At 45.7% G+C, this 26,967-nt stretch overlaps 1 protein-coding gene across 4 annotated transcripts in view; it reads right to left on the bottom strand.

The window, feature by feature from the left end:
• The window catches only part of LOC129829020 (myosin-16), a 64,773-nt gene that overhangs the window by 23,587 nt on the left and 14,219 nt on the right, over positions 1–26,967 (bottom strand). For 3 of the 4 annotated variants that reach the window (XM_055890430.1, XM_055890432.1, XM_055890431.1), the window contains 6 exons: positions 25,937–26,164; positions 24,289–24,393; positions 23,143–23,229; positions 22,802–22,947; positions 8,858–8,948; positions 1,150–1,206 (listed from right to left, as the gene is read on the bottom strand). In XM_055890430.1, the coding sequence (XP_055746405.1) occupies positions 1,150–1,206; positions 8,858–8,948; positions 22,802–22,947; positions 23,143–23,229; positions 24,289–24,393; positions 25,937–26,164 (714 nt within the window). Of the gene's footprint in view, positions 1–1,149; positions 1,207–8,857; positions 8,949–22,801; positions 22,948–23,142; positions 23,230–24,040; positions 24,058–24,288; positions 24,394–25,936; positions 26,165–26,967 lie in introns of those variants that run through there. The other variant, XM_055890433.1, reaches the window with a different exon arrangement.

Below are 26,967 nucleotides of genomic sequence, written 5' to 3'. Positions count from 1 at the left end.
GGACTGGATGTCACTCCATTCACCACCAGTGAGGATGAAATATGTATGTTTCTATCTCTGGCCTGCTTATTGCTACAGGGGAATCACAGCAGGGTCTGTCTCTCTAAAATACACACAAAACTCAAGTCTCGTTTCACATAAGAAGCGGTTAACAATCTCCTCCGACTGTTAAGTGAACAATCTTCTCTTCTACAAGGGATTGGTTTGACATGGACTAAGCTCAGAGTTTTAAACCCAGTTTGTAGCCTTAACATAAAAATATACCAGATGCCTTTTGGCCACCTTGGCGTGCTGAAGAAGAGGAAGACCGAAAAAATGATCCTAATCCATTATTTCTGTCACGCTCGTGCGGAGCAAGGTGGAGGAATGTGTGTGTGTGTGTGTGTGTGTGTGTGTGTGTGTGCATTTGTGTTGTCATGCGTGTGTGGAATGGTGGGATGTAGGGGCTCTGTTTGCCTCCGGGGCTGCTCTGTGAGTTAACCAGAAACACCAGGGCTTTCCTCTCATGTATTATCACAGGTGCAGCTGATTTGGGGTAACCACCAGAGGCACGGGACAGACCTATTTCCCCCACCAGCATGCCGAACACCAGTCCCCCAAACCCACTCACTCCCATTTGCCTCAATCCCACTTCCCTGCTCCAACTGAACCCTCCACTACCCTTCCTGTCTGAAATCAACCTCCCACCTTACCGATTCTCTATTTCATTCTCCAAACCTAACTCCCTTCCCCAGTATTCCTCTTTTACCTTCTCTCTCCTTGACTTCCCTTCCAGGGTTTCAATCCTATGACAGCTCCTAGCTGCACCACGTCTCTCAGAGTATTACAGCCGAGCAAAGCTCATCTCATCCCACAGCACCTTGGACTGCTCTAGTCTCTGACTGATATGTGATACAGGACTCTCCCTCAGCAAGCTCCGCCCTCCAACACCACAAACATTCACTTGGACAGTTCAGGACATGCCTTGCACCGATCACAGTAGACCGCAGTACTGGCCACAGCACCTCCAAACATAACGCTAACTCTAGCTCATAGCCCTATAACACTAATGACAGCCCAACTCCAGTGAGTTAAGGATGCAATAGGTTTGATAGAGTTAGGTGATAATGTTGGGGTTACAGTACTGGACCAGTGACAGATGTACTGTACCTTGGCTCTCATGGTTCTTTCTGTCTCCAGTTCCTCCTCCAGCTCCTCGATACGGACCTACAGAGAGCAGAGAGAGCATTGTTCTCATTACATGTATGTGCTAGCATTTCATAGAATCACTGCAACTTTCTGACAGATTTGAATAATACCCATTGTCCCAGTAAACCTACATACTCTGCAGAAATACAATGTTTTGTCTGGGCAAATAAGAGGCACCACCGCGTAGTTGGTTTGCTATTTCAGGGAAGTAGGTTTGTGGTGAGAGATATTCTCATTCTCTGTATTTCTCCCTGGGTTGGTTCAGCATGCCAGTGGGTTTTTTCTCTTCTCACAGCAGGAATGTCAGCAGCAGCAGTAGCCTCCATCATTATCTCTACTCTGACCCTCAGACTGGGTCTGCATGGGACTGGGCTTTCATATCATGTCAGTCAGCTCAACAGAGAATATCAACTGTCATTTCACTATATCTTTAATTCATACATGGCTGCCCAACGGGTGGGACTACAGTAATGAAGGATTTCACTTCATGAAATTATCGGGTTCATGTTGCAATATTTGATTATATTATAATTGTTACTATAGCTGAATGATTTATTGCGCTTTCCTCATTAATATATGACATCTATGACATACAATTGTAGGCTATTATTGCTTCAGTATAGATGCAATGTCATGCAGCTTCTTATCACACTAATAGATCTCTAAGTACATTTCAGTATCCCAATATCATAACTACACACAGGTTGTTTATGCCCTTTTGACACAAATGTATTGCCAGAGTTTCTAAACATTGCTGTCTTCAGGCTTCAAGTCATGTCATGTCATGTTCTACAGCTCTATCTTGTCTCAGTGTCAGGAAGTGTGTCTAACACATACCATATAGCCCCAGGACATCACACACACACACACACACACACACACACACACACACACACACACACACACACACACACACACACACACACACACACACACACACACACACACTAACATAGCCAACTCTCTCACTACTAACCACAAAACACAGAGACTTGGGGAAACACCAAACAAAGTTCCACACTCTAAACACACAGGCAGGGTCATAACTTTAAATATCTCAATCACACTACTTTTTTTAACCCTTATTTTACTAGGTAAGTTGACTGAAAAACACATTTTTTTTAGACCAGAGGAAGAGTGCCCTCGAACACCACTTCCAGCAGCATCTGGTCTCCCATCAAGGACCAACCCTACATAGCTTCAGAGGAAAGCTAGGAGTGGGATGCAGGGTGCTAACCTTCCCCAACCAGAAACCGTGGATTGATGGCAGCATTTGCCCAAAACTGAAAGCGCGAACCACTGCTTTTAGTCAGTGCAAGGCGGCTGGAAACATGACCGAATACAAACTGTTTAGCTATTCCCTCCACAAGGCAATCAAACAAGCTAAGCGTCAGTATAGAGACAAAGTAGAGTCACAATTCAACAGCTCGCCCAGTAGCACTCACTTCCGTTATCATGAAGTGCTTTGAGAGACTAGTCAAGGACCACTCGTGTCTGAGCTGTTGAATTGCGACTGTTTGTATTCGGTCATGTTTTTGGTCGCCTTGACCAGATTAAAAGCAGTGGTTCAGCTTTCAGCTGCCATCAATCCACGGCTGGGTCTACAGTAAATCACGGACTACAAAAAGAAAACCAGCCCCGTCGTGGACCACGATGTCTTGCTCCCAGACAAACTAAACAACTTCTTTGCTTGCTTTGAGGACAATACAGTGCCACCGACACGGCCCGCTCCAAAACCTGCGGGCTCTTCTCTGTGGCCAACGTGAGTAAAATATTTGAACGTGTTAACCCTCGCAAGGCCGCCAGCCCAGACGACATCCCTAGCCGCGTGTTCAGAGCATGCGCAGACCAGCTGGCTGGTGTGTTTACAGACATATTCAATCAATCCTTATCCCAGTCTGCTGTTCCCACATGCTTCAAGAGGGCCACCATTGTTCCTGTTCCCAAGAAAGCTAAGGTAACTGAGCTAAACGACTACCGTCCCGTAGCACTCACTTCTGTCATCATGAAGTGCTTTGAGAGACTAGTCAAGGACCATATCACCTCCACCCTACCTGACACCCTAGACCCACTCCAATTTGCTTACCGACCCAATAGGTCCACAGACGACGCAATCGCAACCACACTGCCCTAACCCATCTGGACAAGAGGAATACCTATGTAAGAATGCTGTTCATCGACTACAGCTTAGAATTTAACACCATAGTTCCCTCCAAACTTTCATTAAGCTCGAGACCCTCGACCCCGCCCTGTGCAACTGGGTCCTGGACTTCCTGACGGGCCGCCCCCAGGTGATGAGGGTAGGAAACAACATCTCCACCCCGCTGATCCTCAACACTGGGGCCCCACAAGGGTGCGTTCTCAGCCCTCTCCTGTACTCCCTGTTCACCCATGACTGCGTGGCCATGGACGCCTCCTACTCAATCATCAAGTTTGCAGACAACACTACAGTGGTAGGCTTGATTACCAACAACGACGAGACAGTCTACAGAGAGGAGGTGAGGGCCCTCGGAGTGTGGTGTCAGGAAAACAACCTCAATGTCAACAAAACAAAGGAGATGATTGTGGACTTCAGGAAACAGCAGAGGGAGCACCCCCCTATCTGCATCGACGGGACAGTAGTGGAGAAGGTGGAACGTTTTAAGTTCCTCGGCGTACACATCACGGACAAACTGAAATGGTCCACCCACACAGACAGCGTGGTGAAGAAGGTGGAACAGCGCCTCTTCAACCTCAAGAGGCCGAAGAAATTTGGTTTGTCACCAAAAACACTCAAACTTTTACAGATGCACAATCGAGAGCATCCTTTCGGGCTGTATCACCGCCTGGTACGGCAACTGCTCCGCCCACAACCGTAAGGCTCTCCAGAGGGTAGTGAGGTCTGCACAACGCATCACCGGGGGCAAACTACCTGCCCTCCAGGACACCTACACCACCCAATGTCACAGGAAGGCCAAAAAGATCATCAAGGACAACAACCACCCGAGCCACTGCCTGTTCACCCCACTATCATCCAGAAGGCGAGGTCAATACAGGTGCATCAAAACTGGGACTGAGAGACTAAAAAACAGCTTCTATCTCAAGGCCATCAGACTGTTAAACAGCCATCACTAACATTGAGTAGCTGCTGCCAACATATTGACTCATCTCTAGCCACTTTAATAATTAAAAATTGGATGTAATAAATCACTGAATCACTAAATCATTAGCCACTTTAAACAATGCCACTTTATATAATGTTTACATACCCTACAATACTCATCTTATATGTATATACTGTACTCTATACCATTTACTGCATCTTGCCTATGCCGTTTGTCCATCGCTCATCCATATCTCTTATTCATTCCTTTACACTTGTGTGTATAAGGTAGTTGTTGTTGTGAAATTGTTAGATTACTTGTTAGATATTACTGCATAGTCGGAACTAGAAGCACAAGCATTTCGCTACATTCGCATTAACATCTGCTAACCATGTGTATGTGACAAACAAAATGTGATTTGATTTGGTATGCTGCTGGCCCTTATCATCTCTAAGTCAAATGAGTTTTAGTGATGACAGTAAACAGTGATGTATAGAACATGCAAATATTTCAACAATGCTCTACAGGTCACAAAACAACCAGGAGGCTAGTCATTCAGATAACATCCGTATAACTTTAGCCAATAACATTCAAGTTTCCTATGAATGGCACAAGCCCACACAAACATTCCAAAGCATGCAAAAAGAAAGAAAAGAGGAGGATAAAAGAAAGTGAGAGAGCGAGCGAGAGAAAAGCGGTGTAGAAACTCACATGCCAGCGCAGGACCTCAGCAGAGAGCACAGCCATGGTGAGGCAGCAGCAGCCCAACTGACTGACTGACTCTCCCCCAATACTCTCTCTTTCTCTCTCTCTCTCTCTAACACACATACCGACACACACACACATGCTGCTACGCTCCACTCAGCCGAGCCGCTTCTCCTCAGGCATTCTACACTCCACACTTCCTGACACACACACACACACACACAGAGAGTAGCAGAGCTCCCCGACTACTCTATTTAATATATTGTATCTGTTTCTGTTACTTCTCCCCCAGTCAACTTTGCCTGAAACTGTTATCGCTAATATTAGGATACAACACTACTGCACTGTAGAATAGTTTGTTGGACCAACTGTTTTTTTTCTTCTGAACAGGCCTGGGAACTGCTGTATTGGAAAACTATTGTGTGCAATGTTTTACCACAGTAAGTCCATTTCAGCATCATCTTATAAGCATAAGACACCGCAAAAGGAAACAAAACCGTTAGCCCATTATTACAGTGGACTTTTGGATGGTCTGATATCTGAAATTGCACTTACTTAAACTTTCCACATTAGGGTTTTTTTTCCCAGTGCAGCTCTCCACATTCAATTGAGCATAAATTGCAATCACATGTGAGTTGAGCCTGATGGCTCGGTGATTGTATTTGAGGGGTTTTCTATAGCGTGGGCAGCGATATCCTGTAAACCCCCCTCAGAGAGCCCTCAGAGAGGGGAACCGGACCAGAGGCTGAACAATTAGTCTCTACTGGCACACGCCTACCACAGACCTGCTCCTGCATCGAATTAACCTCATTAGACTCTACTCCTATCAATAGAACTCTCCATACTGTCCACATACGTATGCTCTGATCATTCCAGACTCTAAGCTCGAAATGTTCTGGAATAAGAACCCTTTGTTTTTTAAAAACACCTTCAGATGGAGCTGTAGCTACCATGGCAATGGTATGCCCTGGTGATTTCATTGACTGGAGCGATGGCCAGGTAATTCAAGGCTTTTACCTCATCAGAGTCTCTACCTGGAACCTAAAAGGGTTCTTCAGCTGTCCCCATAGCAGAGCCCTTTGAATAACCCTTTTTGGTTGCAGGCAGAACCCTTTTGGTTCCAGGTAGAACCATTTTTGGTTCCATGTACAACCCTTGCCACCGAGAGTTCTATATGGAACCCAAAAGGGTTATACCTGGAAACAAAAACGCTTACCCTATGGGGGATAGCCGAAGAACCATTTTGGAACCCTTTTTTCTAAGAGTGTAGCTGAGAACAGGAAGGTCAAAATCATGTTATTAACAATGATGTGCTCTGTGTACAGTACCCAGGTGGCTGAGTACCCACAGGCTCCTGTCCTGTGTTACTTTTACACACGTACTGGACATGTAAACCCACATCTGTTTTAAAGCAAAACAGAAAAATACTGGTCACAAACTAGTTCATGATGATTGACTTGACCTCTGACCTCACACAATGATCCCTTTTCAGTATTGCTTTATTATAAACACCGTAAAACCAGCCATAAAACATCTGCCACCTCCGCGATGGAAGTGAATAGCATGCGTCTGCTAGCCCCATTCTACAACTGCATTCATAGTGTGTCTGCCAAAACTGCTTTGAACTGTAGAGGAGTAGTGGGAGCTCCATCATCATAGCTCTTCACTAGCCAACTCACCCCCACGTACACAATATAAATACAGAACATTGCACTGTACAGTACACAGGCTGTTCAGAGCTACCCCCAGCAGTACATTGTGCTTTAACTGTACTGTAGGGGGAAGATAGCTACATCATAAATGAGATATCTCTTTGATTTCCTGTGAGCTACAATGCTGTCTTGGAATCTTGACATATGCATGTGACCTTTATATTTAAACCACACACGAGTGGGCGAGAGACGGGAAGGGCCAACCAATAATCTGGTCTTTTGTTCAGCGCTGGCCTGGACACCTGCATCTTTATCTGTGGGAGGAGATGCTGATCATGATCCAAACACACACACACACACACACACACACACACACACACACACACACACACACACACACACACACACACACACACACACACACACACACACACACACACACACACACACACACACAGGCTTCACAGTAAATGTGAAGACATGACCACTCTCACCGACACACCGATCGTCTTTCAGTCCCTCGTTCACCCAGCAGACAAAGACAGTCTTTATTCCTCTGTTCTTTCCCAACCTCTGGATAGAGAACCAAGGAACTGGAGGCATCCATGGATCTCAGGAGGAGTTAACCTGATCTGCACCTTTTGCTTTTACCACTCTCTCTTTTTCTCAATCTGTCGCTCTGTTTCTCCTCTTACTTTCTCTTTCAATCTCTGTCTTTCTTTCTCCCTGCATCTCCGTGTGTCTCTCTCTGTTTCTCTTCTTGACTCTCTTTCCATCTCTCTGTTTGTCTGCAACTCCTTCAGTATCTCTCTCAATCTCGTTCTTTGCGTGAAGGAACAGAGCCAGACAAAACACATGTTCATCTACAGGTTCCAGTGACGGAGAGAGATAATAATGTCGGAGCTACAGTATGTCACAGCTTGTAAACGTTGTTCCCATAACCTTGTCTTCCGTGGGCTTTTTCATCATTTTGGGGTCGACAGGTAGTCTAGTGGTTAAGAGTGTTGGGCCAGTAACTGAAAGGTTGTTGGTTTGAATCCCTGAGCTGACAACATGAAATAAGTCTGCCGATGTGCATTTAACCCTAATTGATCCTGTAAGTCACTCTGGAGAAGAGTGTCTGCAAAAATGTAATGCAATGACTACTGCAAATATTACATTAAAACCAAATGTTCTGGAATGAATGTGGAAACACAACAAGCTGCAGGGAGCATCGTTTTTTTTGGTATCTTCTGAGGACATGAAGCCCATTTACATAGTGCAAAGTATCTGCAAATCAGACACGATAACTACTTATTTATTAATAAAACATTATTTCACTAGGAAGGCTCTTGTGATTTTGAAGTGCATCTTTGCAAACAGTAACCTGAACGGAGAAGCCAAAGGGCAATGTCTACACAGCATATATCCACAGAGAATGGAGGAGTTAACTCCCTATGAGAGGCCAGCCTATAGATGTTATTCAGCTCAGATGGAGGAGTTAACTCCCTATAAGAGAGGCCAGGCTATAGATGTTATTCAGCTCAGATGGAGGATTTAACTCCATATAAGAGAGGCCAGCCTATAGATGTTATTCAGCTCAAATGGAGGATTTAACTCCATATAAGAGAGGCCAGCCTATAGATGTTATTCAGCTCAGATGGAGGATTTAACTCCATATAAGAGAGGCCGGGCTATAGATGTTATTCAGCTCAGATGGAGGAGTTAACTCCCTAATAAGAGAGGCCGGGCTATAGATGTTATTCAGCTCAGATGGAGGATTTAACTCCATATAAGAAAGGCCAGGCTATAGATGTTATTCAGCGCAGATGGAGGATGTGTGTTTTTACCAGCTCCTCATTCTCCTGACAGGCAGGGGGCTGTGAAACCAGCCCACCAATCAGAGGACAGAACACAGCCGTGGTGCTGAAAAGTAGGAATGCAGATCTCTCCTTGACATCCCGACTGGGAGCAACCCCCTTCAATCTTACCCCTCAAATCCACCTCAACCCCACCTTTAACCGCCCCCCCAGTCCTCCCACTCTCTCCGACACGTCTTAATGCCTCCCGACCCCTGACCCTCTTCCAACTCAACCCCTCCCCCACCTCACAATATGTCTCAATGCCTCCTACCCCTGACCCCAAACTCATTTAAAGTCCTTCAAACCCACAACATCACCCCTCTCCCCTCCCCTGCCGCCCCTCAATATCTCCACTCCAACACCCCTTCATCTGCAGTCTGGGTCCAACCTGCAGCTCCTTGTTCCTCCTATGCAGGCTGATGTTTAGGGCCTCTTCTGCCTCCAGCTTGGTACTGGTGCTGGTTATCTCCACATCTCTCCTTGAGAGAGAGAGAGAAAGAGAGAGAGAATATATCAATACCATCATACCTTTTCCACAGTAAACTGCCCTGTGAGGGGACATGCTCAGCAGAGAGAATGAGTGGCAGACCTCGTTTGATCCTGGTGGTGCAACAAGGTGACTCACTCATTTGATTGGCATTCACAAGTGAGAATAATATTGTGCAACGAGGATGAATGACTTCACGGCCCCCTCTTCCTTTGAAAATGAAAATGTTTTTGTGAGAAAGTGAGGTGTGTGAGTGAAAGAGAAGGAGGGAAGGAAAGGGGGGGAAATGAATGAATGACATCTGACGTCAAGGCCCAGTTCTGTTTTGGTAATGAAAATGTTATTGCGTTTGTGTCCTGTATGTCACAGCTGGTTCTACTCTCCAGGTAAAGGTCAGAGAACACCTTCCTCCATTCAGCCTCATATTACTGAGAGGCACATACCAACAAGTTAGGACATTACTGAAACCCTGGCCCGAGGCCCCGAGCCCTTAAAATCTAGATAACGGTCCTTTGCACCACTGATATCATGTTATAACCTCCACCAGGCATCTGTTTTGCTGCAAGCCAGAGACATGCGATCCAAATGTCTGCAAGCAGCAAACCAAATAGTGTTTCTGGACTGTTTTTTCATTTCTTGGATGTTGAACAGATATCATATGGTTGATATAGTATGCAGATGCAATTCCTTAGCAAAGACATCAGTTGACAACACCTGGACTGTCGGTCTGACAATTTCCCTTGTTTTGGTTGAGGATAAGATGGGTATTTCAAGACTATTCACCCAGTCCCAACTCTATTGGGTCTATGAAAAAACAAAGCCACTTTGCATTATATTTCTCTCTATAAATATCTCATATCTCTGTAACTCATTGTCTAAGTTTTTCTTGAACTCTTGAACTGTTCTTTTTTCAATGGTTGCCCCCCTAAAATATTCATTAATAAATCAATATATCAGTCCAAAATATTTTCTTTGTGAATTCTTTTTTTTGTCAACCATCACATCTTAAACTTCTTACTTCTTGGGCACTAGGACCTGGGCGAGGCTGCTGATGTAGAGAATCCTGCACATGCTAGTGACTCTTAGGCCCACTTGTAGCTAACATTTTGGTTAACGTTAGCTACTTCTGTGGCTTGAGACTGCTAGCTAACAGTAAACGGACAGAAAAAGGCTCTGACAGGACGCATTCATGTAGATAGGCAACGATGTGAATTTGTGTTAAGTTAGAACATGAGAGAGAGTATTCACTACTATTAACTTTGGTCATAATCAAAGCTTTGTTAACCAATACGTGTTCATGTGAGGCTGCATGGAGGTTACAGTGTAAAAGACGTTGCGAGCTAGCTAACGGTAACGTTAACTTATGTTGAATTTAAAAGACACCGTTATGTGGCGATGATATCTAATTAACGTTGTATTTAGTGTAGTTTTGCTATCTGTGCCAGGCTATAAATGAGACAGATGACATATCATGCACATATCTTTTCATACTCAATTTCTTTCATTCAGTAGGCCATTACAAAACAATTATCAGTAGGTCATGTGTAGAAAAGGTGACATAGTGTTGATCGCAATGGCATTGTATTATCCTCAATTTCTCAACTGTAGGCTAGCTAATGACTAATGTTAGCTGGATATATGGAAATTCTTCAAGAGAGGCAGTGCCAGCAGCTCTGTCGAAGGCCAATCCGGTGAGAAATGAAGATTTGACCAGTTCAAACAAACAAATTAAACTGATGAATCACCTATTAAGCCTTGAGTTATTGTAAATATGAGTATAATAGCAATACGTCAAAACACAGCAGACAAGAATGAGGGAAAGAAGCTGGAGGCTGACAGGGCTGAGGAAGATTGTCTGATGACAGGGCTGAGGAAGATTGTCTGATGACAGGGCTGAGGGAGCATGTCTGATGACAGGGCTGAGGGATCATGTCTGATGACAGGGCTGAGGGAGCATGTCTGATTACAGGGCTGAGGGAGCATGTCTGATGACAGGGCTGAGGGAGCATGTCTGATGACAGGGCTGAGGGAGCATGTCTGATGACAGGGCTGAGGGAGCATGTCTGATGACAGGGCTGAGGGAGCATGTCTGATGACAGGGCTGAGGGAGCATGTCTGATGACAGGGCTGAGGGAGCATGCCTGATGACAGGGCTGAGGGAGCATGCCTGATGACAGGGCTGAGGGAGCATGCCTGATGACAGGGCTGAGGGAGCATGCCTGATGACAGGGCTGAGGGAGCATGCCTGATGACAGGGCTGAGGGAGCATGCCTGATGACAGGGCTGAGGGAGCATGCCTGATGACAGGGCTGAGGGAGCATGTTAGTGATTAAAAAAAGTGAGGAGATGTTCAAGCTTTCAGGTAAATTTATACACCATATGTCTTACTTTTGTTAGGCATAAATAAATGATTTTCATGATATCTTAAATGGTCATGCAGAAAGAGAGGCTTCTGTGCAAGGCAGAGATCAACATGCGAGCTTTGAGAGAGAGCAAGCGTGCCCAGAGAGAGAGGGACGACAAACAGATCCAGAGAGGGAGGGACAACAAACAGATCCAGAGAGAGAGAGACAACAAACAGATCCAGAGAGAGAGAGAGAGAGACAACATACAGATCCAGAGAGAGAGAGAGAGACAACAAACAGATCCAGAGAGAGAGAGAGAGACAACAAACAGATCCAGAGAGAGAGAGAGAGACAACAAACAGATCCAGAGAGAGAGAGGGACAACAAACAGATCCAGAGAGGGAAGGACGACAAACAGATCCAGAGAGAGAGAGAGAGAGAGGGACAACAAACAGATCCAGAGAGGGAGGGACAACAAACAGATCCAGAGAGGGAGGGACAACAAACAGATCCAGAAAGAGAGAGACAACAAACAGATCCAGAGAGAGAGGGACAACAAACAGATCCAGAGAGGGAGGGGGAGGGACGACAAACAGGTCCAGAGAGGGAGGGACAACAAACAGATCCAGAGAGGGAGGGACAACAAACAGATCCAGAGAGGGAGGGGGGAGGGACGACAAACAGGTCCAGAGAGGGAGGGGGGGAGGGACAACAAACAGATCCAGAGAGGGAGGGACAACAAACAGATCCAGAGAGGGAGGGGGGAGGGACGACAAACAGATCCAGAGAGGGAGGGGGGAGGGACGACAAACAGGTCCAGAGAGGGAGGGACAACAAACAGATCCAGAGAGGGAGGGACAACAAACAGATCCAGAGAGGGAGGGGGGAGGGACGACAAACAGGTCCAGAGAGGGAGGGACAACAAACAGGTCCAGAGAGGGAGGGACAACAAACAGATCCAGAGGGGGAGAACAAACAGGTCCAGAGAGGGAGAGACAACAAACAGGTCCAGAGAGGGAGAGACAACAAACAGGTCCAGAGAGGGAGAGACAACAAACAGGTCCAGAGAGGGAGGGGGGAGGGACGACAAACAGGTCCAGAGAGGGAGGGGGGAGGGACGACAAACAGGTCCAGAGAGGGAGGGGGGAGGGACGACAAACAGGTCCAGAGAGGGAGGGGGGAGGGACGACAAACAGGTCCAGAGAGGGAGGGACAACAAACATATCCAGAGAGGGAGGGACAACAAACAGGTCCAGAGAGGGAGGGACAACAAACAGGTCCAGAGAGGGAGGGGGGAAGGACGACAAGCAGGTCCAGAGAGGGAGGGACAACAAACATATCCAGAGAGGGAGGGACAACAAACATATCCAGAGAGGGAGGGACAACAAACATATCCAGAGAGGGAGGGACAACAAACAGATCCAGAGAGGGAGGGACAACAAACAGATCCAGACAGGGAGGGACAACAAACAGGTCCAGAGAGGGAGGGGGGAGGGACAACAAACAGGTTCAGAGAGGGAGGGACAACAAACAGATCCAGAGAGGGAGGGACAACAAACAGATCCAGAGAGGGACAACAAACAGATCCAGAAAGAGAGGGACAACAAACAGATCCAGAGAGAGAGAGAGACAACAAACAGACCCAGAGAGGGAGGGACAACAAACAGATCCATAAAAGAGAGAGACAACAAACAGATCCAGAAAGAGAGAGACAACAAACAGATCCAGAAAGAGAGAGACAACAAACAGATCCAGAGAGGGAGGGAGAACAAACAGATCCAGAGAGGGAGAACAAACAGATCCAGTGAGAGACAACAAACAGATCCAGAAAGAGAGGGAGAGCAAACAGATCCAGAGAAAGAGGGAGAACAAACAGATCCAGAGAGAGAGAGACAACAAACAGATCCAGAAAGAGAGGGTGAACAAACAGATCCAGAGAGAGAGAGAGACAACAACCAGATCCAGAAAGAGAGAGACAACAAACAGATCCAGAAAGAGAGAGACAACAAACAGATCCAGAAAGAGAGAGACAACAAACAGATCCAGAAAGAGAGGGAGAACAAACAGACCCAGAGAGGGAGAGACAACAAACAGATCCAGAGAGGGAGAGACAACAACCAGATCCAGAAAGAGAGAGACAACAACCAGATCCAGAAAGAGAGAGACAACAAACAGATCCAGAAAGAGAGAGACAACAAACAGATCCAGAAAGAGAGAGACAACAAACAGATCCAGAGAGAGAGGGAGAACAAACAGATCCAGAAAGAGAGAGACAACAAACAGATCCATAAAGAGAGAGACACCAAACAGATCCAGAGAGAGAGGGACACCAAACAGATCCAGAAAGAGAGAGACAACAAACAGATCCAGAAAGAGAGAGACAACAAACAGATCCAGAAAGAGAGAGACAACAAACAGATCCAGAAAGAGAGAGACAACAAACAAATCCAGAGAGAGAGGGAGAACAAACAGATCCAGAAAGAGAGAGACAACAAACAGATCCAGAAAGAGACAACAAACAGATCCAGAAAGAGAGAGACAACAAACAGATCCAGAAAGAGAGAGACAACAAACAGATCCAGAAAGAGAGAGACAACAAACAGATCCAGAAAGAGAGAGACAACAAACAGATCCAGAAAGAGAGGGACAACAAACAGATCCAGAGAGAGAGGGACAACAAACAGATCCAGAAAGAGAGGGACAACAAACAGATCCAGAAAGAGAGACAACAAACAGATCCAGAAAGAGAGAGACAACAAACAGATCCAGAAAGAGAGAGACAACAAACAGATCCAGAAAGAGAGGGACAACAAACAGATCCAGAAAGAGAGGGACAACAAACAGATCCAGAAAGAGAGGGACAACAAACAGATCCAGAAAGAGAGGGACAACAAACAGATCCAGAAAGAGAGGGACAACAAACAGATCCAGAAAGAGAGGGACAACAAACAGATCCAGAAAGAGAGGGACAACAAACAGATCCAGAAAGAGAGGGACAACAAACAGATCCAGAAAGAGAGGGACAACAAACAGATCCAGAAAGAGAGGGACAACAAACAGATCCAGAAAGAGAGACAACAAACAGATCCAGAAAGAGAGGGACAACAAACAGATCCAGAAAGAGAGGGACAACAAACAGATCCAGAAAGAGAGGGACAACAAACAGATCCAGAAAGAGAGAGACAACAAACAGATCCAGAAAGAGAGAGACAACAAACAGATCCAGAAAGAGAGAGATAACAAACAGATCCAGAGAGAGAGGGAGAACAAACAGATCCAGAGAGAGAGGGGGAACAAACAGATCCAGAGAGAGAGGGACAACAAACAGATCCAGAGAGAGAGGGACAACAAACAGATCCAGAGAGAGAGAGACAACAAACAGATCCAGAAAGAGAGAGACAACAAACAGATCCAGAAAGAGAGAGACAACAAACAGATCCAGAGAGAGAGAGACAACAAACAGATCCAGAGAGAGAGAGAGACAACAAACAGATCCAGAGAGAGAGAGAGACAACAAACAGATCCAGAGAGAGAGGGAGAACAAACAGATCCAGAGAGAGAGAGACAACAAATAGATCCAGAGAGAGAGAGACAACAAACAGATCCAGAGAGAGAGAGACAACAAACAGATCCAGAGAGAGAGAGACAACAAACAGATCCAGAGAGAGAGGAAGAACAAACAGATCCAGAGAGAGAGAGACAACAAACAGATCCAGAGAAAGAAAGAAATCAAGCCGCTGCAGCAACTCCTTCCAGAAAAGAGAGTGATTTAGGTGACAAAGACACTGGGCCCAGACAAGTGAAGCTGAATAGCTACCGACACTAAAGTTTTGGTACACAGAAAAGGGACATTTCAGCACTGCTGGTTTGAGAAATACAATTGGGTAGAGTACTCTGTCCACAAAAAATGCAGCTTTCTGCTTTCCATGTAGAGTTTTTGGCAAAAACATTTCGATTTTATTATTTTGTCAGTAATGGCTGCAAAAATTTGAAAAAAATCTTTGTTTAACTTTGGTAAACATGAGATGGCACTAACACACAGAGACAGTGTTGTGACAGAGCAAAGCTACCAGGCAACTAGCAATCATGGGAGCATTGCTCAGATTTTAACATCTGCCCATGGTAGTGATATTTCCAAGATTTCCAAGATGGCGTAGCAGTCAGACGTCCTTTGTCCTCGTCTTGTCGTGTCCTGTGTATATATATTTTTAAATCCTTTTCTTCGCATATCTTTTAAATATTTTTTTTTTCTAAAACTCAACTTCAAAACACTCTCCTGCAACCCGCCTCACCCAATGTGGTGCGGATCTGTTTTTTTCTCTAAAGTATTATTCACCTCGAATCTGGAATCCCCCAACAGAAGCTAGCCAGCTCACTAGCTACTAGCTAGCAGTCAGCTATTTACTGCTAGCGGTCATCAGCTAACCTTTAGCTCGGAAAGCTCTCGCCAGTTTGTACAACGCGTCTCAAACCAGAGCATACCGGACCTATTTTCTCTCCATATCCCCGGATTCCTACCGCAGACTCTGAACATTTTCATCTGGTTCTTCGCAACTAGCTAACCGTAATCCCGGGTGACTACTCCTGGCTAGCGTTTCCATCCCGGAGCAAGCACCAATTAGCTTGAAGCTAGCCTGGCTAGGGCTCCTGGGCTCCCACCGAAGCCCACTCCTGGGTTACAACATCCGGACCCCTTCTACTGCCGGTACGGGGCACGGAACCCCACCGATCCTTTACGACTGGAATACTGACATAATCTGCCCGAGGATTCCAACAGGCCCCTCAGGCGTGACGTCCGCTGAAGGCCCATTCTGCTAACCCCGGCCTACTAGCTACCTGGAGCAACTTGGAATCCTACTAATCCACGACTGGTTTATCAATGTCACCGCACGAAGAGCAGAATTACTCACCAATTTACCAGCATCGGACTGTCTCTCGACAACAACGCCGGATTCCTGCCGTAATCCCTGAGCCACTACTTCTGATCCTCACAGCTAGCTTGCAGCTAGCACCACTGCCACGAAGCTAACACCAGTTAGCAAACACAATTCTACAATTCACAACCTCTCTTTCGCCATCGCCATCCGGCTTGGATTCTCTGTCGACACGACCACGTCTGCAGACGAATACCCCATCCGCTATGCCCTCAACCGGCCTCCGTCTGAGCAGACCCCCTCTGTCTGAGCTGACCACCCCCCGGGCTACTAACTTTAAAACGCCGCGTGCTAGCTTAGTGGAGGCCTCCCTGCTCCATCTACGGCTGCCCCCTGGACACTATGATCACTTGGCTACAAAGCGGATGCCTGCTTGACTGTCCATTAATTCACGGTACTCCATTCTGTTTATTTGTGTTTTATCTGTCGGCTCTGTGCTTTAACTCAGGATCTGTGTGTAGTTAATCCGACCCTCTCTGCCTAGTCGTCGCCATTTTTACCTGCTGTTGCTGTGTTAGCTGACTAGCTGCTGTTATCTCACCTGTTGTTTTAGCTAGCTCTCCCAATCAAGACCTGCAATCACTTTATGCCTTATTGTATGTCTCTCTCAAATATCAATATGCCTTGCATACTGTTGTTCAGGCTAGTTATCATTGTTTTGGTTTGCAATGGACCCGGTAGTTCCACTCTCCCTACCTCTGATACCTCCTTTGTCCCACCCCCCACACATGCGGTGACCTCACCCATTGAGACCAGCATGTCCAGAGATACAACCTCTCTTATCATCACCCAGTGCCTGGGCTTGCCTCCGCTGTACCCGTGCCCCACCATACCCTGGTCTGCACATTATGCCCAGAATCTATTCTACCACGCCCATAAATCTGCTCCTTTTATTCCTTGTCCCCAACGCTCTAGGCGACCAGTTTTGATAGCCTTTAGCCGCACCCTCATCCTACTACTCCTCTGTTCCTCGGGTGATGTGGAGGTAAACCCAGGCCCTGCATGTCCCCAGTCACCCTCATTTGTTGACTTCTGTGATCGAAAAAGCCTTGGCCTCATGCATGTCAACATCAGAAGCCTCCTCCCTAAGTTTGCCTTACTCACCGCTTTAGCACACTCTGCCAACCCTGATGTCCTTGCCGTGTCCGAATCCTGGCTTAGGAAGGCCACCAAAAATTCTGAGATTTCCATACCCAACTATAACACTTTCCGTCAAGATAGAATTGCCAAAGGGGGAGGAGTTGCAATCTACTGCAGAGATAGCCTGCAAAGTTCTGTCATACTTTCCAGGTCTATGCCCAAACAGTTTGAACTTCTAATTTTAAAAATGAATCTCTCCAGAAATAAGTCTCTCACTGTTGCCGCCTGCTACCGACCCCCCTCAGCTCCCAGCTGTGCCCTGGACACCATCTGTGAATTGATCGCTCCCCATCTAGCTTCAGAGTTTGTTCTGTTAGGTGACCTAAACTGGGATATGCTTAACACCCCGGCAGTCCTACAATCTAAGCTTGATGCCCTCAATCTCACACAAATCATCAAGGAACCCACCAGGTACAACCCTAAATCCGTAAACATGGGCACCCTAATAGACATTATCCTGACCAACTTGCCCTCCAAATACACTTCTGCTGTCTTCAATCAAGATCTCAGCGATCACTGCCTCATTGCCTGTATCCGCCACGGGTCCGCGGTCAAACGACCACCCCTCATCACTGTCAAACGCTCCCTAAAACACTTCTGCGAGCAGGCCTTTCTAATCGACCTGGCCCGGGTACCCTGGAAGGATATTGACCTCATCCCGTCAGTTGAGGATGCCTGGTCATTCTTTAAAAGTTACTTCCTCACCATATTAGACAAGCATGCTCCGTTCAAAAAATGCAGAACCAAGAACAGATATAGCCCTTGGTTCACTCTAGACCTGACTGCCCTCGACCAGCACAAAAACATCCTGTGGCGAACTGCAATAGCATCGAAGAGCCCCCGCGATATGCAACTGTTCAGGGAAGTCAGGAACCAATACACGCAGTCAGTCAGGAAAGCAAAGGCCAGCTTTTTCAAGCAGAAATTTGCATCCTGTAGCTCTAACTCCAAAAAGTTCTGGGATACTGTAAAGTCCATGGAAAACAAGAGCACCTCCTCCCAGCTGCCCACTGCACTGAGGCTAGGTAACACGGTCACCACTGATAAGTCGGTGATAATCGAAAACTTCAACAAACATTTCTCAATGGCTGGCCATGCCTTCCTCCTGGCGACTCCAACCTTGGCCAACAGCCCCGCCCCCCCGCTGCTACTCGCCCAAGCCTCCCCAGCTTCTCCTTTACCCATATCCAGATAGCAGATGTTCTGAAAGAGCTGGAAAACCTGGACCCATACAAATCAGCTGGGCTTGACAATCTGGACCCCCTATTTCTGAAACTGTCCGCCGCCATTGTCGCACCCCCTATTACCAGCCTGTTCAACCTCTCCTTCGTATCATCTGAGATCCCCAAGGATTGGAAAGCTGCCGCGGTCATCCCCCTCTTCAAAGGGGGAGACACCCTGGACCCACACTGTTACAGACCTATATCCATCCTGCCCTGCCTATCTAAGGTCTTCGAAAGCCAAGTCAACAAACAGATCACTGACCATCTCGAATCCCACCGTACCTTCTCCGCTGTGCAATCCGGTTTCCGAGCCGGTCACGGGTGCACCTCAGCCACGCTCAAGGTACTAAACGATGTCATAACCGCCATCGATAAAAGACATTACTGTGCAGCCGTCTTCATCGACCTGGCCAAGGCTTTCGACTCTGTCAATCACCATATTCTTATCGGCAGACTCAGTAGCCTCGGTTTTTCTAATGACTGCCTTGCCTGGTTCACCAACTACTTTGCAGACAGAGTTCAGTGTGTCAAATCGGAGGGCATGTTGTCCGGTCCTCTGGCAGTCTCTATGGGGGTACCACAGGGTTCAATTCTCGGGCCGACTCTTTTCTCTGTATACATCAATGATGTTGCTCTTGCTGCGGGCAATTCCCTGATCCACCTCTACGCAGACGACACCATTCTGTATACTTCCGGCCCTTCCTTGGACACTGTGCTATCTAACCTCCAAACGAGCTTCAATGCCATACAACACTCCTTCCGTGGCCTCCAATTGCTCTTAAACGCTAGTAAAACCAAATGCATGCTTTTCAACCGTTCGCTGCCTGCACCCGCACGCCCGACTAGCATCACCACCCTGGATGGTTCCGACCTAGAATATGTGGACATCTATAAGTACCTAGGTGTCTGGCTAGACTGCAAACTCTCCTTCCAGACTCATATCAAACATCTCCAATCCAAAATCAAATCTAGAGTCGGCTTTCTATTCCGCAACAAAGCCTCCTTCACTCACGCCGCCAAACTTACCCTAGTAAAACTGACTATCCTACCGATCCTCGACTTCGGCGATGTCATCTACAAAATAGCTTCCAATACTCTACTCAGCAAACTGGATGCAGTTTATCACAGTGCCATCCGTTTTGTTACTAAAGCACCTTATACGACCCACCACTGCGACCTGTATGCCCTAGTCGGCTGGCCCTCGCTACATGTTCGTCGTCAGACCCACTGGCTCCAGGTCATCTACAAGGCTATGCTAGGTAAAGTGCCGCCTTATCTCAGTTCACTGGTCACGATGGCTACACCCACCCGTAGCACGCGCTCCAGCAGGTGTATCTCACTGATCATCCCTAAAGCCAAAACCTCATTTAGACGCCTTTCCTTCCAGTTCTCTGCTGCCTGTGACTGGAACGAATTGCAAAAATCTCTGAAGTTGGAGACTTTTATCTCCCTCAACAACTTTAAAAATCTGCTATCCGAGCAGCTAACCGATCGCTGCAGCTGTACATAGTCCATCTGTAAACTACCCACCCAATTTACCTACCTCACCCCCCATACTGCTTTTATTTATTTACTTTTCTGCTCTTTTGCACACCAGTATCTCTTCTTGCACATGATCATCTGATGATTTATCACTCCAGTGTTAATCTGCTAAATTGTAATTATTCGATTTATTGCCTACCTCATGCCTTTTGCACACATTGTATATAGATTCTCTTTTTTTTCTACCATGTTATTGACTTGTTTATTGTTTACTCCATGTGTAACTCTGTGTTGTTGTCTGTTCACACTGCTATGCTTTATCTTGGCCAGGTCGCAGTTGCAAATGAGAACTTGTTCTCAACTAGCCTACCTGGTTAAATAAAGATGAAAAAAATAAAAAATAATATTGCAGAGAGAAGGGAGTATCTGAGGAGAATTGTTGCGGTCACCTCAATGTTAGGAAGACAGGGACTCTCTCTCCATGCAAATGATGAATCTAGTGAAAGAACAAATAGAGGGAACTTTCTTGAATGTATGGAGCTTTTGAAGGAGTTTGACCCTTTCCTGCAAAGGTACAATACTCCATCAAATGCGACGTATCTCTCTCCAGATTCTCAGAATGACACGATCGAATGCTGTGCTCAGGGATGGGCAGTCTGAACAGTTGGCTCTGTGTGTTAGGTATGTGACAGAGGGGACAGTTGAGGAGCATTTACTAGCACTAGCAGAAATCAAGTCATTTGATGCCCAATCAATAGCAAATGAGTTGCAACAGCAGCTCCAAATAAGAGAGGTATCAGGCCTATAGTGTGTTGCACAGACCAATGATGGTGCAGATGTCATGAGTGGATCCAAAGGAGGTGTGCAGCACATTTCAGAGTGCTGCATCCCGAGGCAATTTATGTACATTGCTATGCCCATGAGCATAATTTGATGTTGTCATACTTGCAGGGCTATTCTGGAGGCTGCTGAGTTTTTCAGTTTCTTGGAGAATGTGTATTCGTTTTTCAGTACATCCCTAGTTAACCACCACAAGTTCAAAGAAGCTCAGTCCAAACTTGGAATAGCATCAGCTGAACTTGTACAGCTCTCAAACACCCGCTGGGCATGCCAGCTGCGGTCCATAAATGCAGTCCTGGACACTTTAACTGCTATTTTTGATTGTCTATCAGCCATTGGATCCCCCATGGCTGTTGGTCTGAGAGCAAAGCTTCATAAGTTCTCCACCGTGTATTTGCTACTGATGTTTCAGTCCCTTCTTTCTATAACTGAGGGATTACACAAGTTCATCCAGAAAGAGACTGTAGACCTGGCAGAAGCTAGTTTCAGCAAACAAGCTGTATGTGACACACTAATAGGCAGACGCATTTGCCACAGAACTTAATAACAGAACCAAAGCACTCTGTGAAATTCACAATATTCCAGAGGCAGATGCAACAAGAAAGCGCAAACAAAGGAAAATGGGAGATTGTGGTGGAAACCTCCTTGGGTTTAGGCACAGAATTGTCATGTTCCCAAACAATGAAAACAGAGTTGTTACTCCCCTGCTTGGACAGGATGGTTTGTGAGTTTGACCAGCGATTCTCGACTGTAGATGCAGATCTGCTCAAAGCATACAGGCATGCAGCCCCAACTCAAAAAACTTCCTAGATACATCATGCTTAACTGAGTTTGCCAAGAACTACGGTATTGATGTTAAAACAGAAGAGATGTTGGTGGCCAGAAACGTTCTTGCCCGGAAAAGAGAGGCTGGATGTCCTCCCAAAGATATGCTTGCTGTGCATAACCTCCTTGATGATATGTTTCCTTCTCTGAAGGAAATCATTCACGTTCCCTCACAATTCCTGTGAGCAGCTGCTCCTGTGAAAGGTCCTTTAGTGCACTGTGCCGGCTGTACTCCTGGTTGCGTAAGACAATGGGTCAGAAAAGGCTTGCAAGTCTTGCAGCCATGTCCATTGAGGGTGAAGTGCTTGGGTCACTAAGCCACAATAGTGTCATTGACCGATTTGCAACCTTTAAAAATAGGAGGTACACTTTGATGCCTCCAGCAGCAAAATAAGCATCAAAAGTGAGAAGCAGGAGGAGCAGTTATGTAACAAAGATTGTAATATTTGTTTGGAATCTTCCATGTGTCTGAATTATTGGGTTAATTTTGAGCAACAATTAACAAAAGGGTGAAACGTAAAAAATAAAATAAACATTATAATGGTATAATATGACCTACATGTCGTCTCACTCACTCACTCTCACACAAAATAAAATCCTAAAAGTATTTTGGCTACATAGTACAGCCATTTTTGTGCGTTTTGTTGGTGTTGGATGGATGGGGACAGAGTGGACTTTAATTAATTAATTATTTTGGATAGAATTTAAGGAAGTCATATTAGATCAGTGTCTAACACAAACTATCAGACAGGTATACTTTTAGCCAACCTTGACAAAAAATTACCTTATTTTATAGATTTTACACCCGTTGTTACTCTAAATACACATTGAGAAAAGACGTTTTGAAGGCTTTAAAAAAAATCCTGGGGTAGTATGCCCAGACCCCCCTAAAAGGGGCTTAGCCCCCCTATCTATGAATCTCTAGTGACGTCCCTGGTCTATAACCCACTTCTTGACTTGTAAATTGTTACTAAGCATCTATAACCGATTTAACTGAGTGCCTATAACTGTCTGATTGCGCTTATAACTGGTGTATGAAGCGTGTATATAATCTACTTCTTCATGAGTTCCTCCAGGCTGCTCCTCATCCTCTCCATCTCAGTGAGGCTCTCCAGAGTGGACCTGCTGTCTCCCTCCAGCTTCCTCCTGCCTTTCTCCAGCTCCCCACGCTGACGGCGCTCCTGCTCTAACAGGTACTCCAACTGAGTGAGAGAATAACAATATAAGCTTTAAAAGGTTCTGGGCTTCAATGGAGGGGACAGCCGTTCATCTGCATCCGAAAAACATCATAGAAGCATAACGTTCTTTGATCATATGTTACAATGATACAGTACCAATACCATAAAGCTAGACACTACTGAAGTCAAATTGGGCGTATCTCCCCCAAATACACTTACATCTTCCGCCTGCACCTGTAACTTTGCCCTCTCCTTGGTCAGGAGGTTCACCTTCTCCTCCTCGCTCTGCAGATCCTCAATGGCTTGCTGCATACAGGGATGAAACAAAATGGCTGAGTCTGGCCCACAGATGTAGCTTAAATCATTAATCCCCTATTGGGATCGCGTGCATCTGTCAGCCATATTGGATCTGAGGAGCCATGATGAGTTCATTTGGGTTGTTCAAGGGAATGCCAAGAGTGAGTCCTCTCTCTCCAAAATCGATAACAGAAGACTGACACAAAGTCATTGGGGTGACATGATGTATGTAACCCCACCATAACACCTGACCCTGTGACTGTATCCCTCATAACATTTTAGGAGCTTTGAGCCATTTCCATTCCCATTTCTCTCACTACTTGAACTGCTAAACTGTAACTTCCAGACATCTTCCATCACGCTGGACATGTATAATAAGCAGTCAGTGTACTGTAGGATAATGGCTCAGATTCTAAATTACTTTAACAGATTATATAGGATATCAAGCTGCTACTGTTGGTTACAGCATCTGGTATGCATTACTGTACTGGGGTTCCTATAGCTGCAAGTATAGGGCATGATGGATGGAAGGGGAGAAACAAAGAGAGAGGGAGAAAGAGAGGGCGAGAGAGAGAGAAAATCCACACAAGACACACACGCACACACACATGCACATGCATACATGCTCTTTATAGTGAGAGTGATATGCATTTCTGCAAACCCGCTCATAATCTCCCTTCCTGTTAGACCCAGGGTCGACCTTTCACATTTCACCCTGACCTCACTTTATGACCCCTGGGGACAGTGTGTTCTCACCATGGGCTGAGCGCCCCCAGGTGTTAGTACTGGGTGAGGTGAGGAGAGGTCAGTAAGTTCTCACCTGGCTGAGCTCCACCAGGTGTTAGTACTGGGTGAGGTGAGGAGAGGTCAGTAAGTTCTCACCTGGCTGAGCGCCACCAGGTGTTAGTACTGGGTGAGGTGAGGAGAGGTCAGTAAGTTCTCACCTGGCTGAGCGCCACCAGGTGTTAGTACTGGGTGAGGTGAGGAGAGGTCAGTAAGTTCTCACCTGGCTGAGCGCCACCAGGTGTTAGTACTGGGTGAGGTGAGGAGAGGTCAGTAAGCGCTCACCTGGCTGAGCTCCACCAGGTGTTCTTTCTCCTTCTGAAGCTTTTGGACAGCTTCCTCTCTCTGGGACAGCTCCTCTGACAGCTTCCTGACCGAGCCGTCTGAAGACTGGAGGATGAGGGGGAGAGAAAGAGGAAATTAAAATCATCTGATATCATAAAACAGATCCCATTGTATTTGTTACTTATCTTCCCCAGACATGTTGCTAAATAGAGAAAAGTAATAAACCTTTGAAAATATCAAACGAGTATAAATCTGTCTGTGCAAAGAATACCACAGTGCATGTTTTAATCTGGAAGTAATTTGACTCTTAGGCAATGTGTTTTCTACTGATACAATAACCATGATGATGGTTTGGGAAAACAGTTGCATTAGTGCATGGCTTTGCAGCCAAACCATAAAACAAGTATCCCTTCGATGACCAAACAGATTCCATTACTCTCAATCTGTTCTTCATGAACATCAAAGTGGAACATGCATGTAGCATTCTGGTCCCACTTAGGCCATCAGGTTCTAATGAACCAGGGGAACAGTTTGGGACTGTCAGGACTTTGAAATACAGATAAATAAATCAGAAGGAATGGAGGAGAGGAAAATGATTTAGTTTAGAGGAAAGTGGTTATACCTCATTATAAACAGGGTAGTTTGGATGCTGATTGGCTAAAAGCCGTGGTATATCAGACAATATAGCACACCACCTCGGGCCTTATTGCTTAATTATGTATGAAGTTGCAAGTGTAGCACATATTTTATGACAAATACCATAGAAATGATAAAAGTGTACAATAAAAATGTTGTGCAACTCAATCCCAATATCCTGCATTTCTTGTAACTTATTTCATTTTACTTTGATAAAAAAAACACCCATATCTATAGTATTACAACTGTTATGACAACAAGACCGACTACTTACTAGGTGTGAAAGCACAGTGCCAATAACTCCACCATGCAGGTCTAGTCTTGTAGATCCCAGTGTACTGCATCCATATTGAAACAACCTACTTTTCTACTGCACATGTCAGGAAACCCACACGAGCCAACAAAACATTCACATAGTTCAAGGATTTGACACAATTATTCTTTGTTTCTCAAAAACCCCTCTCATGCCAAATACACTCGGAGTACCATATTAATTGCCTAGGTAAAACAAACTCATTTGACAAAGTCTAAGTCAAAGGAATTCAACTCTCTCCATCATAGACAACCAATGCTGTGAGTGCAGTACATTCTATGAAGCATTCCTGAGTAAAGATACCATCTAAATCCTTCCATAAACCTCAATGAAATAGCAAAACGCTCTGAGGGGTTTGTAACAGTATATGTTAACACCCCCTCTATTTACCTCTGTCTGTACATGTAGTAGTCACACTAGGTTAACATTTAGATATTTACAATATACTCACTCTCCAGGGACTATTAAAGTGATAAAAAGGAGGACAGTAAAAGCATGAAATTCAATACTGAAAGCCAGAGGAAAACAGATGAAGCAGAGAGGTAAAGTAGAACTAGAAGCATGTCAGTATAGTGCAGACCTGTTCAGGAGTCCCAAATCAAGGACGTTCTCTTGTTTAAATAATATCTCTCTCCGCTCCGGTTTAGTGCATTTAGTGCTAAGCCATACCGAATGCCTAAGGAGTCGGTTGTAGCCTACCTGTTTGTCTCTTTCGGTGGCAGTCAGAGCACTCTCCAGTTCCTCCAGGTCTCGTCTGAGGCTGCTGTTCTCTGCCTCCAGCCTCTCTCTGTGGTGGGCCAGCTGGGTCGAGCACGCCTCCTCCTCCTCCAGGCGCTCAGATAGGCCAGAGAGCTGCAGCTCCAGCCCACGCCGGGCCTTCTCCAGCTGGGCACAACGGTGATCTGACGCCTGGGCACACTCCTGCTCCTGAAGAGGTGGAGAAGAAGACAGGGATGAAGCACAGAGGGTCAGGAGGTGAGTAAGGGAGGAGGAGATGGAGCATGAACAGGAGGAGAGAGGCCTCAGGGTTGAGGGGTGAAACAGTGAGACAATGTAAAAGTGGTGGAATGTAAAGGCAAAGAAGAGACACGACAGAGAGAGGACAGTACGGTAAATCCTTTCGCTTACATAGAGAGACAATCATATCCCTGACACACAGATGGAAAACCAGCAGAATGCCTTGCATCAAGAGTCCTCCAAGTCGTGAGACACTTATCCTCCCTTCCCAACCCTCTCTCCAATATATAGTGGGAAACAATCCTCTCAGTGACGCGTCGAGAGAAAGAAAAACACTGACTTGATAAGCCAGTTTTACAATAACACAAATCATTTATCAACAGCTGTCCCAAACAGGACAGATTTGAAAGTCTGTCTTATGTGGTGCCTGGTTGATGAGTGTCAGCTATTTTCTAATGCACCAGTCATCATGGTCAAGGCATTTGGAATGAGGCTGAACTGCATGCCCAAGTATGTGTCCATTTGCAAATGTATCTTGACCACACGTTCCAGCTGAATATATTTATATAAATGTGTTTGTGTTGTGCTCTTTCTTCATAATCTCTACTTTATCTACCCAGCTAGTGAGCTATGTCACATTTTTTAATTTTCCACTCTCTTTTCCCAACCCTTAATACAGATTATCCAAAAGGTTGGCTGGTGTGTTAGGATAAATCAATGTCTCAACATTACCAGATAATGTGAAGATACTGTAAAAAAGTTAACAGTACAGA

This window comes from Salvelinus fontinalis, chromosome 30, assembly GCF_029448725.1.
Source record: "Salvelinus fontinalis isolate EN_2023a chromosome 30, ASM2944872v1, whole genome shotgun sequence".
NCBI lineage: Eukaryota > Metazoa > Chordata > Actinopteri > Salmoniformes > Salmonidae > Salvelinus > Salvelinus fontinalis.
This window is presented reverse-complemented; position numbering and strand designations above follow the sequence as displayed.